The sequence below is a fragment of the Acomys minous genome (assembly GCF_964271855.1).
Source record: "Acomys minous genome assembly, chromosome: 5".
NCBI classification, from domain to species: Eukaryota; Metazoa; Chordata; class Mammalia; order Rodentia; family Muridae; genus Acomys; species Acomys minous.
Genome location: NC_140494.1, coordinates 16,372,788 through 16,386,515, shown reverse-complemented (window position 1 = coordinate 16,386,515; position 13,728 = coordinate 16,372,788). Strand labels below are relative to the sequence as shown.

The following is a 13,728-nucleotide window of genomic DNA, read 5'->3' as shown; positions in this document are numbered from 1 at the left end:
CTTATCTCTAGCCAAATTCCTGGCAAGAATCAGCGTAAGGGACAAAGGACTTGTTCTGGCTCACAGTTTAAGGGAATATGTCACTGGGGAGAAGACTTGCCAGTAGGAGTGAATTGATCGAGGCTGTATTGGCAGAAGCATCAGACTACTTGTCCACATCTCCATGGCTTAGGAAGCAAAGAGAGAATTCTGACACTCACCTGACTTTGTCCTTGTGTCCACGATGCCAGCACGTGAGATGGTGCTGCCCCCAGTTCACGTGGGTCTTTCCCACTCTGTAAAACCTTTCTGGAGACAGCTCCACAAACACACTAAGAGCTGTCTCCTGGTGAGTCCAAATCAGTCAAGAGGGCAATGAGAAGTGACCGTCACAGTCAGGCATAGAGGGGACTAAGAAGACAGGCAGGCTTCTACCCTCTAAGAATTATTCTTCCGTAAGGTGAGGCAAGAAGCAATAGTAATCATATAAACAACATAGCACTATTGTGAGGCTCAGTAAGAGGGGAGCTTGTGCCATCAATGAAAATGTTGACCAAGAGGACCTGACTGAGGAATTCACACTTGAAGTAGCACTGAGTGACAGTGTCAGCACTCAGCCGTCCTTAGATAGCAGGAAACACAAAGGCCAAGAGGACGAAGTGATCTCATGGTAAGAGCAGGTAGTGGCTTTCAGGCCCCTCTTAAGTCTGTGGGCTCAGTTAATGTCATTGGACCCGCTATCTCTCTATCTTTCAGTTTTGCCTCATCTAGACCAGTTTCTCTTTCTCTCCTGTCACACTAGACCAGCATTGGGTACCAGCAGATCTGGGCTCTTCTTATTCTTCATTAAGTAAAGCACAAAAGGAAAGGACATTTCTTCCCTCAACAGTTTGAGCTCAGACCCTAGGCCTGTTTCTCATGCTGGCTGTCATGGACCACTTGCTCACTTATCATCCAGTTAGCTTAGCCCAGGTGACGAGGCACCCTGACAGGCTTTAAGGCTGAGCTGTGATCCCCTAAAGCCAGATGCAGCCCCAGAGTTGGCTCTATTCCCATCTAAGTGTTTAAGCATCCCATACATCTGTTTCTTCACCTGTCAATGAACATGATGATAGTACCTTTCTTGGAGAGAACTTGGGAAGAACTCCAGACAGGTGGATAGTAAGGACCAGTGCCATTCAGTGGCACAATGTCAGTCAGTGGCAAGAACCTGGGGTGGGATTAGGAAAGAAAGTCGTATTGCCTAGTTTTATGTCAACTTGACACAAATTGGAGTTGTCAGAGAGGAAGGAACCTCAATTGAGGAAGTGCCTCTATAAAATCCAGCTGTAGGGCATTTTCTTAATTAGTGATCATTGGGGGAGAGTCCGGCCCATCGTGGGTGGTGCCATCACTACATTGGTGGTCCTGGGTTCTATAAGAAAGCAGGCTGGGCAAGCCACAAGGAGCAAGCTAGTAAGCAACACTCCTCCATGGCCTCTGCATCAGCTCCTGCCTCCAAGTTTCTGTCTCGCTTGAGTTCCTGCCCTCACTGCTTTTGATGAGGAACCGTTTTATAGAACTGTGAGGGAAATAAAACTTCCCCTCCCCAGATGGTTTTTAGTCATGGCATTTCAAGTAAGACAAGTGATGGCAGAGTATGGGGAGCTGACCAGGGACTGGGGCACGCAGGGATGGGTCCATGAGTGCAGGGCAAAATCAGCACTGTGCTGGATACCTTGGCGTTATGGACATAGCATCCTTCTTGGATGTGTCCAGAATAAAGCTTATGGTCCCAGATGCCTTTCACTGGAGGTACAAAGGTCCCCCAGTACCTATATTGAACCCACTTTTTTTTTTAGCAGATAACCACCGTTTTTTGTGGGCAGTCTCTTTCTAGTTCTGTGAGTATATTTCACGGTCAAGCTCAATGGCCTGGGGACTGTGCTGGTGCTCTTTTGGGTGACTTGTTCTGTTCCTGTTTTGATTCGCTTTATGTTGATTTATCATTTAACACACAAAGGACAATTTTACTTCCCATAGATTCAGGTTTTAGAGTGGTGCCTCAGTACTGGCCCAACTATTGTAATCTACTTATACTTGGTAATTCTGTGTTGGCAGAATATGAATTTTAAGGTGATCTATAAAATATGAACAAAAATGTCACAATAATTTGTGATATTTTACTTTATTAGCACCTAGCTATCCATGTTCCAAAATCTCTTTGGAAATTTACTATTTAACTTTTAAAGCCAGATTCAAGTTATTGGCTTTTCATAGTAGTGATATTAAAGAATAATTTTAAAGCAGGTAAATCGCCCTTAACAAGGTGGTTCTTTGTTTCACTCTTCATGTTTATGAATTCTTTCTTTTCTTTAAAACATAAAACAAAAACAAAAAGCAAAACCCACCAGCCCCTCCAGATACAGCATTTATCAGAGAAGGAGCTTGTTTGAGAAACTTCGCGGTATCCTTGGCTTCTCTCCTTTCACCTCTGAGTTCAGTTTGGAAACTGCAACATTTAGCACTTTGCAGTTTAATTTAAAAGGATTACCTATTTTCTTAAATGCTTAAGCAGCGGAGCAAGTTGCAGCTATTGATTTTTTCCCTGCATGTATTCTGTGAAAGCTGTTTCTGCCCCTTCCCCAGGGAGCACACCTCCTGGGCTGCATGCTTGCTGGTGGCAGCTTGGATCTCTGATACATAAGCAAAGACCTTGCCTAATATCCTTACGACTGCTCCGGGAATTTTTATTAAGTGAGAGCATCATTAGAGTAGACAGGATGATGAAGTTTAATGAGCATCTTTTGTCCATGGTATTGTTGGTTTTGCTGCTTCCAGAATGTACTCTACTCTCCCCTCTAGTGGGGCAGGGTGAGGTTGGGATGTGTGGAGTGCTTTCAGCTCTGCCTCCTATTATATGTTGTGTTTTGGCATAACCTCATATCAGTGTTCAAGCATATTCCTCTGGGCTGTTTGTATAGATGCTACTTACACGTGGATGTTTGTACATTCTTTTTACAGTGTTGAGAACAGTGAACAGAGGGAGAAATGATGGCGAGGATGTGAAAGACTCATATTGCCAGTAGTGAAATTACATGGAAGCATCTCTCAAAAAGAAAAAAAAAAATTCATAGCATTTGAATTAATGAGACTTCTCTTAGGAACGAGAGAATGGTTATATTTTTTCTTCTTCAGGACTCAGCAATTTATGTGCTAAGATTCTGTCAACAGCCCCTCATAGCTGCTAGATGGGATAAATAAAGATATCGCAAATGCTTATTAATAATCCAGGCTTCACACTTTGTCCACGGATTTATTTGCAGCAATGTTAAATTTAGCATTCTACCATCAGATTACAGATTATGACCAAAATTACTTCTCATTATTTTTGCTGGCCATCCACTGAGGTTTGAAATTTTGTTCTTTTCTTGGTTTGTATAAGGACTTTCCATGGAAACATCCAAAACAACAGTAGGGAGGCATATGACACAAGCAAACGACTTCAGAACAGCATATTGCACCTCGGGTATACCTGGCATTTCAAAACACAATATTTACATGGCACACAATGTGTTTCTAGTGTGCCTTGAGTACACAGAACACAAGAGAAGTGAAGTTTGCATCCCCCACTCTCAAACATGGTCCTCTTATTAAGAAAACAAGCCTAGGGAGTCTGGAATAATATAAGACAAGATAACTTAGTGAGGTTTGAGCGTTGGAGTAATTGTGTGGGTTGACCCAAGGCTGAAGTTGGAAAGTGTCAGTTTTCTCGTTTGGGTAAGAAGGATAGCAGTGGGACCTGCTTCCCCGGGTAGCTGTGACAGTGAGTAATGAGTGCATGGAAGCCACAGTGCAATGAGTGTGGTGTCATCAAGGCAATCTGCTGATGCCTTGAAATAATGAGCCAAGGGCAGGAGTCACCGTGTCAGCCAGGACGTAATGGTGAGAGCCTAGTAAATCCCGCAGTGCTCCCTAAGGCAGAGTAAGGGTGACGAACAGCGGAAGCCCCAAAATAAGATTGAGAAGTGACTTGTAGGAAGGACCCAGGCCAGCGTTCTGGACACTTGCAACACAAAGCATCCCAAGCAAGAAAGCACAGAGGCCTAACTGAATGGCAGCTGTTAAAACACTAAAATCAGGCATCAGACTGCCTTAGTAATTTTATTCTCTTTATGTGGGTGTCCATGTGTACGGGTACATATATGTGTGTATGTCCATGGAGATACAAGGTTGACATTGAGTGTTTTCCTGTCACCTTCCTTATCTACTGACACAGGTCTCTCAATTGAACCCAGACCTCTGCTTTTCAACTAGTCTAGTTAGCCAACTTGCTCTGGGGATCCGTTGGGATCAGTTAGGCCATCTTTTCATGGGTTCTGGAGATCTGAACTGCTGTACTCACCTTTTATCCAGAAAGCACTTTTTAACCACAGAGCCACTCCCCCGCCCCAGATTTGTCCCAAGTACCTTAATGAGATCGTGTGGATCTTGACTGCCTTTAGATACACAGTTTCCAGTGTGTTGTTTCAAATCCTTGGAAGAGGCCCTCTGCTTTGTTACCTTGTGTAGCTGATTCTCCAGATGGCGTGAAAGAGGCCAGTGACTTGGGAAGCTTTGATACAGTCCTTGGAGCTATAAAATTAGATGGTGTTTGTTTAGAGGGAGAGACAAAGAAATAAAAGCAGAAGCATGGGATAGTGAGGCCCACAGAGAGGCATTACCAGGGTTCAGGACAATGCTTCTAAGCCAAGAGAGAGAACTTGCTCACAGGCGTGGCGTGGTCCATAGTGGTCTTCATGAGGCAGCACTCAAAGAATGAGATGATCACGGAAGGCTAATGGTTTACCTGAAGCAGGTAGAACTTGTACATCAATAAGGGAATATCGCACATCTCACAACGCTTAATAAAAATGTTGAGCTGGACGTGGTGGTGCACTCCTTTAATCCCAGCACTCGGGAAGCAGAGGCAGGTAGATCACTGTGAGTTCCAGGCCAGCCTGGTCTACAAAGCCAGTTCAAGACTGCTAGGGCTACACAGAGAAGTCCTGTCTTGAAACAAACAAAAAGAATAAGGACCCAAGGGTACATGGTCACAACATAGATTCCAGGTCACATTTCTGGTGTAGCAGCAGCAACAGCAGCAGTGTGTATGTGTGTATGTGTGTAAAAGAGACAGAGACAGACAGAGACAGAGAGAAAAGACAGACACCAAGGCAGAAAAGGAGAGAGACAGAGAACAACATGGAAAGAGCAAGAAAGGGGGTTGGCTGGGTAGCCTGAAGCAGGAGTTTTGTGAGATATTGAAGGTGACAACAGCCATTAGAGCATCTATCATATGCCAGCATGGACAGGATCATTTCTATGTCTATCTCCATCTTTCCTGGAGCCCTCCAAGGTTGCAGAGAAATTTCATTTTCATCTTGTAGATGAGAGCATCAGACTGTGGTGACTTAGTGACATTCTCAAGGCCATGTAGCGTTCGAAACTGGATGGGGTACAGAATAAAGAGATAAGTACACAGCTGGCATTCTTCGCCAAGAGCCCACGGTCCTGGGCGCACTGTGGGGTGCTGCACAGAAGGGATGTGCTATCCTGGAAGTGACAAAGAGTGTCCAGGGACCATGGATGGCTAGGGTCTGCTCAGGTGCCGAGGTAGAAAGGACCAGAGCAGGAGGTGAGGCCGGATTCTCCAAAGCCCAAAGGAAGGACCAGGATGTGTCACCTCTGCAGACCAGTGAACTATCTGTCACACTTAGCAAATAGAAGGCCCCCCTGGATAATAAGCGGTAGAGCTAGGACTGGTACCCAGGGATTTGGAGCCTGTAATACATGTCATTACTGCCCTGCCACAGGCTCATCTCTCAGTGGGAAGAGCCTGCTCGGGATGAGGCTGTCTCTCATCTGCCTACAAAGCTGGAGAAACTAAAGGACCACCCAGGGGACAGCGGCGGCGTCATCCAGCCCTTCAGTGACTCACTGAGGAAGTGGGCCAGTGCAGTTAGCTCAGCCATGCTTGCTTTCTTCAAAGAGAATTAGAGCCTTTCTTCTAGAGTGTTAGAACATTGTCACTGGTAGAAAATAGCATGTTATTTTTCAGGAAAAAAAAAAAACCCTAATGAAATAGGTAATCATGTCCTTATCTTTATTTAATCACTCTGAGTTAGACCTCCATATCGTAAGCCCTAGTTTTCAAGAGTGTTTTCTACCTACTTCCAATAAACTTGCCTTGATGCCCAGACTACAGCTACCCTTTAAGGAAGAATTCACATACTTACTGGTGAAGAAACTGAGGCACGGCAAAGGGTGGGTGGATGTGGAAGCTGCTGACCATTTGCTCAGAGTCAACCCTGAGTAAAGGTTAAAACTCAGATCGAACCATCTGCAGTGGCTGCTTACCCCTTTGTAATAAGTTGCTATGAAGACCCCCAGGAAGTCCAGGCACACTCGGTGCTAACTGAGTACGGAAGGCAGCAAACAAAACACTAGAAGGAGGAAAGCCTCGCCGAGTGCCACGTGGCTTTTGCATCTCTTTCAGAACTGACTTTTTGGGGTCCCCACCCCTCTAGGGAACATCTTACTTGCCCATGCGGCACACCTCATTCAGGCCATACCAGCCAAGTCCATGTTAGACCCGAGATCTCTTGAACCCTCTGTCACCTCCTGTTGCTGCTGTGCCTGTTCTAGTGCTGACGTAGTTCTTCAGCCTTTCTCGTTGCTATGACAGACTACCTGACAGGCACGATGTTTAAAAGGAAGGATTCATTTTGTCTCGTGATTTCAGGAGATACCAATGTATCATGATGTGAAAGGCATAGCGCTGGAAGCTTGTGCCATGGCTTGGTGACATTTCATGATAAGGCAGCAGAGTGGGGCCCGAAGCTAACCCAGGTCATAATTCTAAAGACCTCTTCCCAAAGACTTCCATCTTCCAGCTAGGCCCCGTGTCTCAATGGTTCTGTAGACACCCCACCCCAGCGCCATGGTCTAAGGATCAAGTGTTCCACCACAGCCTTGGAGGACATTTAGTATTCAAACCAGAACACATATGAAGGTGAACTGTCTTGCTTCTCTTGGTTTTTGTAATCCATCCAGTCTGGTGTCGTCTTTTGAGTTTGAGCATGTGTATTTCCTTTTCCTCTGCGGGGAAGATAAGAGGTTGTAAAACAGAGGAAAGATATAAGAAAGCTATGTCACAGCCGATACGGAGGTCAGGGGTGTCCTTGTGAACAAACAGAAAAAAAGACGGATGTTGGCTCTGAGCCAGGTGAGAGCACCTCAGAGATAAGCGACTTCTAGGGGGGCCTGAGCCCCTGAGCATGAAATCAGTGGCCTTGGGTAAAACGGCCACTGGAATTGGGTGGATGTGTTTTGTGCTCCATGAAAACCATTAGTTCTTTCTGGGTTATAGGACCCCAGGTGTCCAGGCCACTCTGACCATTATGTTAGCACCAAGCTCTCTAAGCTTCTAATTGCTACAGAGCTGAATCCTTTCTGCCGGCTCCCTTGTAACCTCTACAGATATATGTCACCTCTTTGACACAAGAGAATAGCTGTCCCTTTTACCTGAGGAGCAGTCCCAGTGCCTGGCTCTGAAGCCCATCCCTGTCTCCTGTGAGCTGTAAACTCTGAACTCTGGGCTCTGTAAGGGCACAACTTCTTGGTCACCACTGTTGGAACAACCAGCTTCTAACCTGACTAGTGAGAGAATACAATGTCACCTACTGAAACGCTAGTACCTGGCTTGCCATCTACCAAGGGGACAAGTCAGTTTGCCTGGTCCTCCCCTCAGCTTGTTGCTGCAGTGTTGATGCCGGACAAGAGCATCCTTGTGCTCTACCCTGCGTGCAGCCATGCAGTGTCAGCATCAAAAACAGGAGAAGAGGTTAGGTGTGTAGCTCAGTGGTAAAGCTTGCCCTAGCATGCCTGGGATCCTGGACTCTATCCTCCCCAGGGTGCAGGAGATAAATCAGTAAGTAAACACACACAGAGACAACCTGTTAGGGAATGGATGAGACTCCTTGAGTAGAAATTAGAGCCAGTGGCTTCTTACACAGAGGTGAGTCTCTTGGCTGACTTCTCATCCCATTAGTAAAAGACAGTGGCAACTACACGAGTGCCTGCAGCCCCTTCCCCCAGGGGCACCGAGAGCTGAGATGTGCATAGGACTCTCTGGAAAACACAGTCACATCAATAAGGGGGCTTAAGGCTGAGCTCTATTTGTGTTAGGGTGGCTTTCATTTCGTTTAATCAGAATTACTCATAAATTATGGATTAATTACTATCCGCCGCTCAGTTAAATCCTGTCGGCAATGGATGCCATCCACTGTAATTGTGGGGCACTTTGTCAACATTTAATCAGCAGTACTTATTAATGTGGCATTGATGTGTGGTAGCCATCCCTACACTATCAATCACGCATGAGCAGCCAACAAGATCTCCAACACCATTGCTCTTTGTCACATTAACTAGCCCCTGGGCTTTCAGACTGAGCAGGCATTGGTGCTCGCTTCTCAGGAAATGGATACTGTCTCTCCAGTTCAGTGGGTCTTTTGTCCTTGTAGAAGTAGACACTCACAATCGTTGGGATGCCTCCCTGGAAGGGCTTTGTGACCATGACCTGTTCTCACAGCCCTGCCCAGAAACTGAAATACCAAGAACCTCGCCTTGTCTACTACAATAGAACACTGTGTACAGGCTGCATACACATACAGGCATGTCTGCGCACGCATGGGTAAAATTGTAAATTCCTAGAGTGGGTGAGGCAAGGTAAACAGAACACTTTTGAGCTTGTGGAACATTTCTGGTGATTGACTATTTAAAGTTCTTCCGAAGGAAACTTAGACTAGTAAACAAAGCTCATGACTTTACCCTCTCTTGCTCTCTCTTTTTAGCCTCTACGGAAGACACATGCAGGCAAACCCGGAACCTCCAAAGAAGAATAATGATAAATCAAAAAAGATCAGCCGGAAACCCCTTGCAGCCAAGAACAAGTGAGGAGCCGACACCCACGATGGGCCTGGGCCTCCTCCCTCAACTCTCTGGCTTCCTCGCTCTGTCCCACAAACAAATACCGTGTGCTTGTGCCTACTTCTTCTTCTTTTTCTTTCTTTCTTTCTTTCTTTCTTTCTTTCTTTCTTTCTTTTTTTTTTTAAGAAAACCCTATTCCTCCTCCCAGTGCTTAAGTTCACCCTCACCTTTGCACCTTTGAAATTCTTGTGGCAGGTGGTACATTTTTTATAAAGTCTTATATTCATTCCCATTTGTTTCCTTAAAATTGCCAAAGGCAGGAAACAAAGCTCTCATTCTCCTGCAAATTCCATGGTAGGCACAGGCTTCAGTTCCTTGAATAAACGTCACAAGGCTGCTTATTATCAAAAGAATAATTAAAATCATGTAACCACTTAAATGTCACAGTTAACACTTTTCATTCTTTCTGTGTATTCATGTAACTCATTGTGCCTTATTAAAAATCTTCCTTCACCGCCAAACTATTATATTCACTTAACTTCTAAACGATTTTAATAAAATCTTGAATTTATATCACACGTTTCTTCTTGACTAAAAAAAAAATGTCCTTGGGGTGTACAATTTTTATTATTCCTCCCCCACCACCAAAAAAAAAAAGGTTTATGTCACCTAATTTTATTAATTGTAAATTACAATCTATGGACCCTACCATGAAAGAGATACAAAATTAAGTCAGTTAGTTTCCTCTCACATCAATTTGTCAGCTTTTTTTCTTCTCCTTTGAAGACTGTTTCTAAATGAGAAAGGAAGAGAAAAACAAATCTCTAGGAGACTCTGCCAGAGGCTTTTGGAAAGCAGCACTCCTTCCCCAAACAAAACGGTGGTTTTTGCCAGTGGCTGCTAGTCAAGGGCTGTGAAACAAGAGAAAGAAAAACTCAAGTGTGTGCTATGTCACAAGAGAGAATCTGTTCACATCACAGTGAAGACTAAGAGCAGAGAAGTTGTGCAAAGGTGCACAGTCTGTGCAACACCTGATACGGAGACTGCCTTGGCAGAGTCGTTAAAGTACCAGTGGTTACACATCTGCTTCAGGCAGCTGTCCTTGTCATGAGCAGTGGTGTGTGTGTGTGTGTGGAGATGAAAATAAACCAAAACACAAGTTTTGTGGGCGTGCCTGGAGACAACGAAAGTCAGGTAAGATGATGATGAGCATCATCAATGAACCTCCTTATGGAGAGGGCTTCAAATAGAGCAAACCACTGGGCAAAATGTCCTGGTCTCGACCACTGACAGAATTCTGCCTAAAACTTGGCAAGCTTAGACGCAGGCAGAGTCGACTGCCAAACTCTGCCAAAACAGGGAAAGCAAGTCCTCAATAGTTCCTGCCTCACAAATATGTCTGTCAGATATACTCAATCAGAAGGCTGAAGATGATGCTCCAATGTTATAGAAAGTTTTGGGTGACTGTTGAGGCAGCAAACTGTCTCTGTCATTTTTTTTTTTTTTTCATTTTAGAAGCTGCTAACCTGCACTTTCTGTTTACTCAGGTAATTAATTTTATCCCTTCTCAAGTCTCTGATGGGGTTGAAGACCAAATAGTTTAGTTTCACAATTAAGCTTAGTTGTTTAGGGGTTAAGATGTTTTTAGGTCTAGATAGATGTTTTCAGTTGATAGAGAAGAGATATGACAGATATTGAGTTCCATTCAGAATTTTAGACTCACTGAGATAGGAAAATGTTTTCTTCAAAGTTGCCAAATATGAACAGCCAAAACACTATGAATGTAACATGAATATATTTCATGAAAAGAAAAAAAAATGATTAAACACTCTCAGTGGCCTTAGGAGGCAGACCTACCTCTATCCTTTGCAATACTCTCTGTAGTGCATTTCTCAGCTCTACCTAAGCTATACTCCAAGCGAGCCAGTGCCAGGAAAAAAAAAGGCCTTAAATTCATTTGGTCATCGATTTCTTTATTTTTTTAAAAAATTTATCTAATGAGGTCTAATACCTTGCCTGTGTATGTCTACGCACCACATGTGAGCCAGGTACCTTAGGAGACCAGAAAAGGGCATCAAATCTACTCATACTAGAATTACTGATGGTTCTGAGGCAGCCTGTGGGTGCTGGGAACTGAACCCTGTGAGAGCAGCCTCTTACTGCTGAGCCATCACTTCAGCATGGTCATGCATTTCTTATCTCAGTGGACACTGCGTTTCAAACTCTTCTATATTCCCCAGCTACCATCACCTGCTCCAGGCGACAGCAGGTTTACAGGAACTAAGTTGGTTACACTAAGAACTTTTTTGTTGATTTTTGTGTGTGTGTGTGTGTGTGTGGTGTTATTTCAAGACAAGGTTTCTCTGGGTAGCCTTGGCTGTTCTGGACTCGCTTTGTAAACCAGGCTGGCCTCGAACTCACAAAACTCTGCCTGCCTCTGCTTCCCCAAGTGCTGGGATTACCTGTGTGTGCCACTGCATCTGACTATAGCATGGATTTTTAACATTATTTTAAAGCTTGTGAAATTGTAGGACCATGCATGGAGAGGACCTAGGTCCTCTACTCAGATGTAGTCAATAGGCAGCTCAGTCCTCATGTGGGCCCCTAATATAATATGGGGAGCAGGGCTTGTTCCTACCATAGACTCTGTTGCTTGCTCATTGATCACTTCAATGGTGGGGCAGCCTTGCCTGACCTTAGAGGAAGAGAATGCAGGCAGTCCTCATGAGATTTGATAGGCTGGGGTCAGATGGCAGGAGAGGAGGGATCCCCCTTTCTGAGGACTAGGGGAGGGGGGAGGGGGAATGAGGGAGGAAGTGTGGGACCTGGAGGAGATGAGGAAGGAACTACAATCAGGATGTAAAGTGAATAAATGTTTAAAAAGAGGGGGAAAAAAGAAATTGTAGAAGGAAGAACAGTGTCACCACTATTGGTTGAAAGATGTCACTGACAAATTAGTAGCAAAGTATTATTATAAACAGTAATATGAACATTTATAAGACATTTCTCCTTCAGAAGGAGAGCTCCTTAGATATGGATAGGGCCAAAACATTTAAATTTGTCAGAAGGCAAGATCCCCAAGAAACATAAAGGTATAAAAAGGGAAAAGCTCACTGGTGATCAAATAAATACAAATCAAAACTAAGTGATGTCTAACAACCAGAAATGAGCAAATATTTCTGAGGTGGCCTTTAAATGTTAGAAGAGTAATGTGAGATAAGCATTCTTACAGACTGCCACGGGGAATATAAATCTCCATCATGGGTGGTTGTAGCTCTTTAATGACACATATAGGAGAGCCCTAACAATCATGTACTTCCAAACAAGAACTTTTACTTCTAAGGGTTTATCCTGAGAGCACTGCCAGACATACAGACAAAGTATTCTGTCTTTGGATTGCTTTTGCACCGTGGGATCCATGGTTAAATGCGGGGTAAGCCAAATGGTCCAGAAAAAAATATAGCAGAGTATCCACACAGGAGGCTGCCATGAAGACACTAGCAGTCGATGGACAACGTCTAAGGACAGTGGGGGATATCTAAGTATATCAGCTGGTTAGGCAGCAAAAGACGTCTAAACTAGGAAAAGATGATCCTAATGTTATTTTTTTAAGTTGTGTTTATAGTACATGCATGCAAAAACTACATGAAAGAGGCCAATGAACCATCCCTGCAGTGGGGACTAAGATTTTTTTTCTCATTTTTTTAGCCTGACTCTACGCTTTTAAATTTTTATAATGGCCATGTAACTTGTAATCAAAAAACAGTAAATGTGGGGTTTTTTTTTTCCAGAATGAAATTGGTATATTATTACATATAATATAATTGGTATATTATAACATATAATATAGTCCAGAAAATAAGATCATGCATTTAAATTCAAAGCATAATATAAAATGTCATGTTAGCATTTTTTGTTACTAAAATGGACTTCCATATCTTCCTTTACAAGATTTATTTTATTATTTATGTATGTGTATATGTGCAGGTGCATATATCCACAGGTGCCCACAGACTCCAGACTCAGATCTCCTGGGGGCTGGAATCACAGATGGTTGTGAGTCTCCCATGGTGGGTGCTGGGCACTGAAATCTCATCCTCTGGAAGAGGAGCAACCATCCTTAACTAGTTAGCTATCTCTCCAGCCCTGATATCATCTGTTCTTTATGTCTACTTGTTATCTAGACTAACAATAAGAAAACTGTGGTGTGAAAGAAAGCCTTTGAACAAATATAAATAAACTCTGAAATCAACTGTGCCAAATAGCCGTGCCTTTTAGTCATTTAAGGTACTTTTACTGGCAAGCATTTCATCTTATGACCTAAATTTAGGTTTCCATAATTCGGTTTTAATAATTTGTATACATAATTTAATATTTGAATTTATATAAATTTAAGCATATACATTTAATAATGTATATATGTTATCCACGCTGTATACAGAGTACGTTATATATCATATATGGGATATATGTGTATATCTTTATATTCATTCCCCATCAATAACATTTCATAAGGCTTCTTGGCTCTTTAGGAAATCATATTTCTAACAAGACTGCACACAAATATACTGTGACACTGACTTTTATTCGTGTTTATCTCATATGAAATAAACATTGGAATTTACTGTCGTTCATGCTGTACTTTCTTTTCTGTTAGGAATAATGTCACTTATTTGTTGAGCACCGTTCATATAGCAGGCATTTTTACTGACATGTGTTCTCTCATTCTCACTGTATAGTCATGGTCTGTGGTAGAAAATGTGACCTCAGAGAAATTACGGCGCTTCCCACAAGGTACAC

The 13,728-nt window shown here is 43.3% G+C and overlaps 1 protein-coding gene across 1 annotated transcript in view; it reads left to right on the top strand.

The window, feature by feature from the left end:
• Positions 1–9,501, top strand: part of RSU1 (Ras suppressor protein 1) — a 181,935-nt gene extending 172,434 nt beyond the window's left edge. Inside the window, exon 9 of the mRNA XM_084781251.1 lies at positions 8,853–9,501. Within this exon, the coding sequence (XP_084637377.1) occupies positions 8,853–8,955 (103 nt within the window). The 3' untranslated portion in view covers positions 8,956–9,501. The remainder of the gene's footprint in view (positions 1–8,852) is intronic.
• Positions 9,502–13,728: the final 4,227 nt, after the last annotated feature.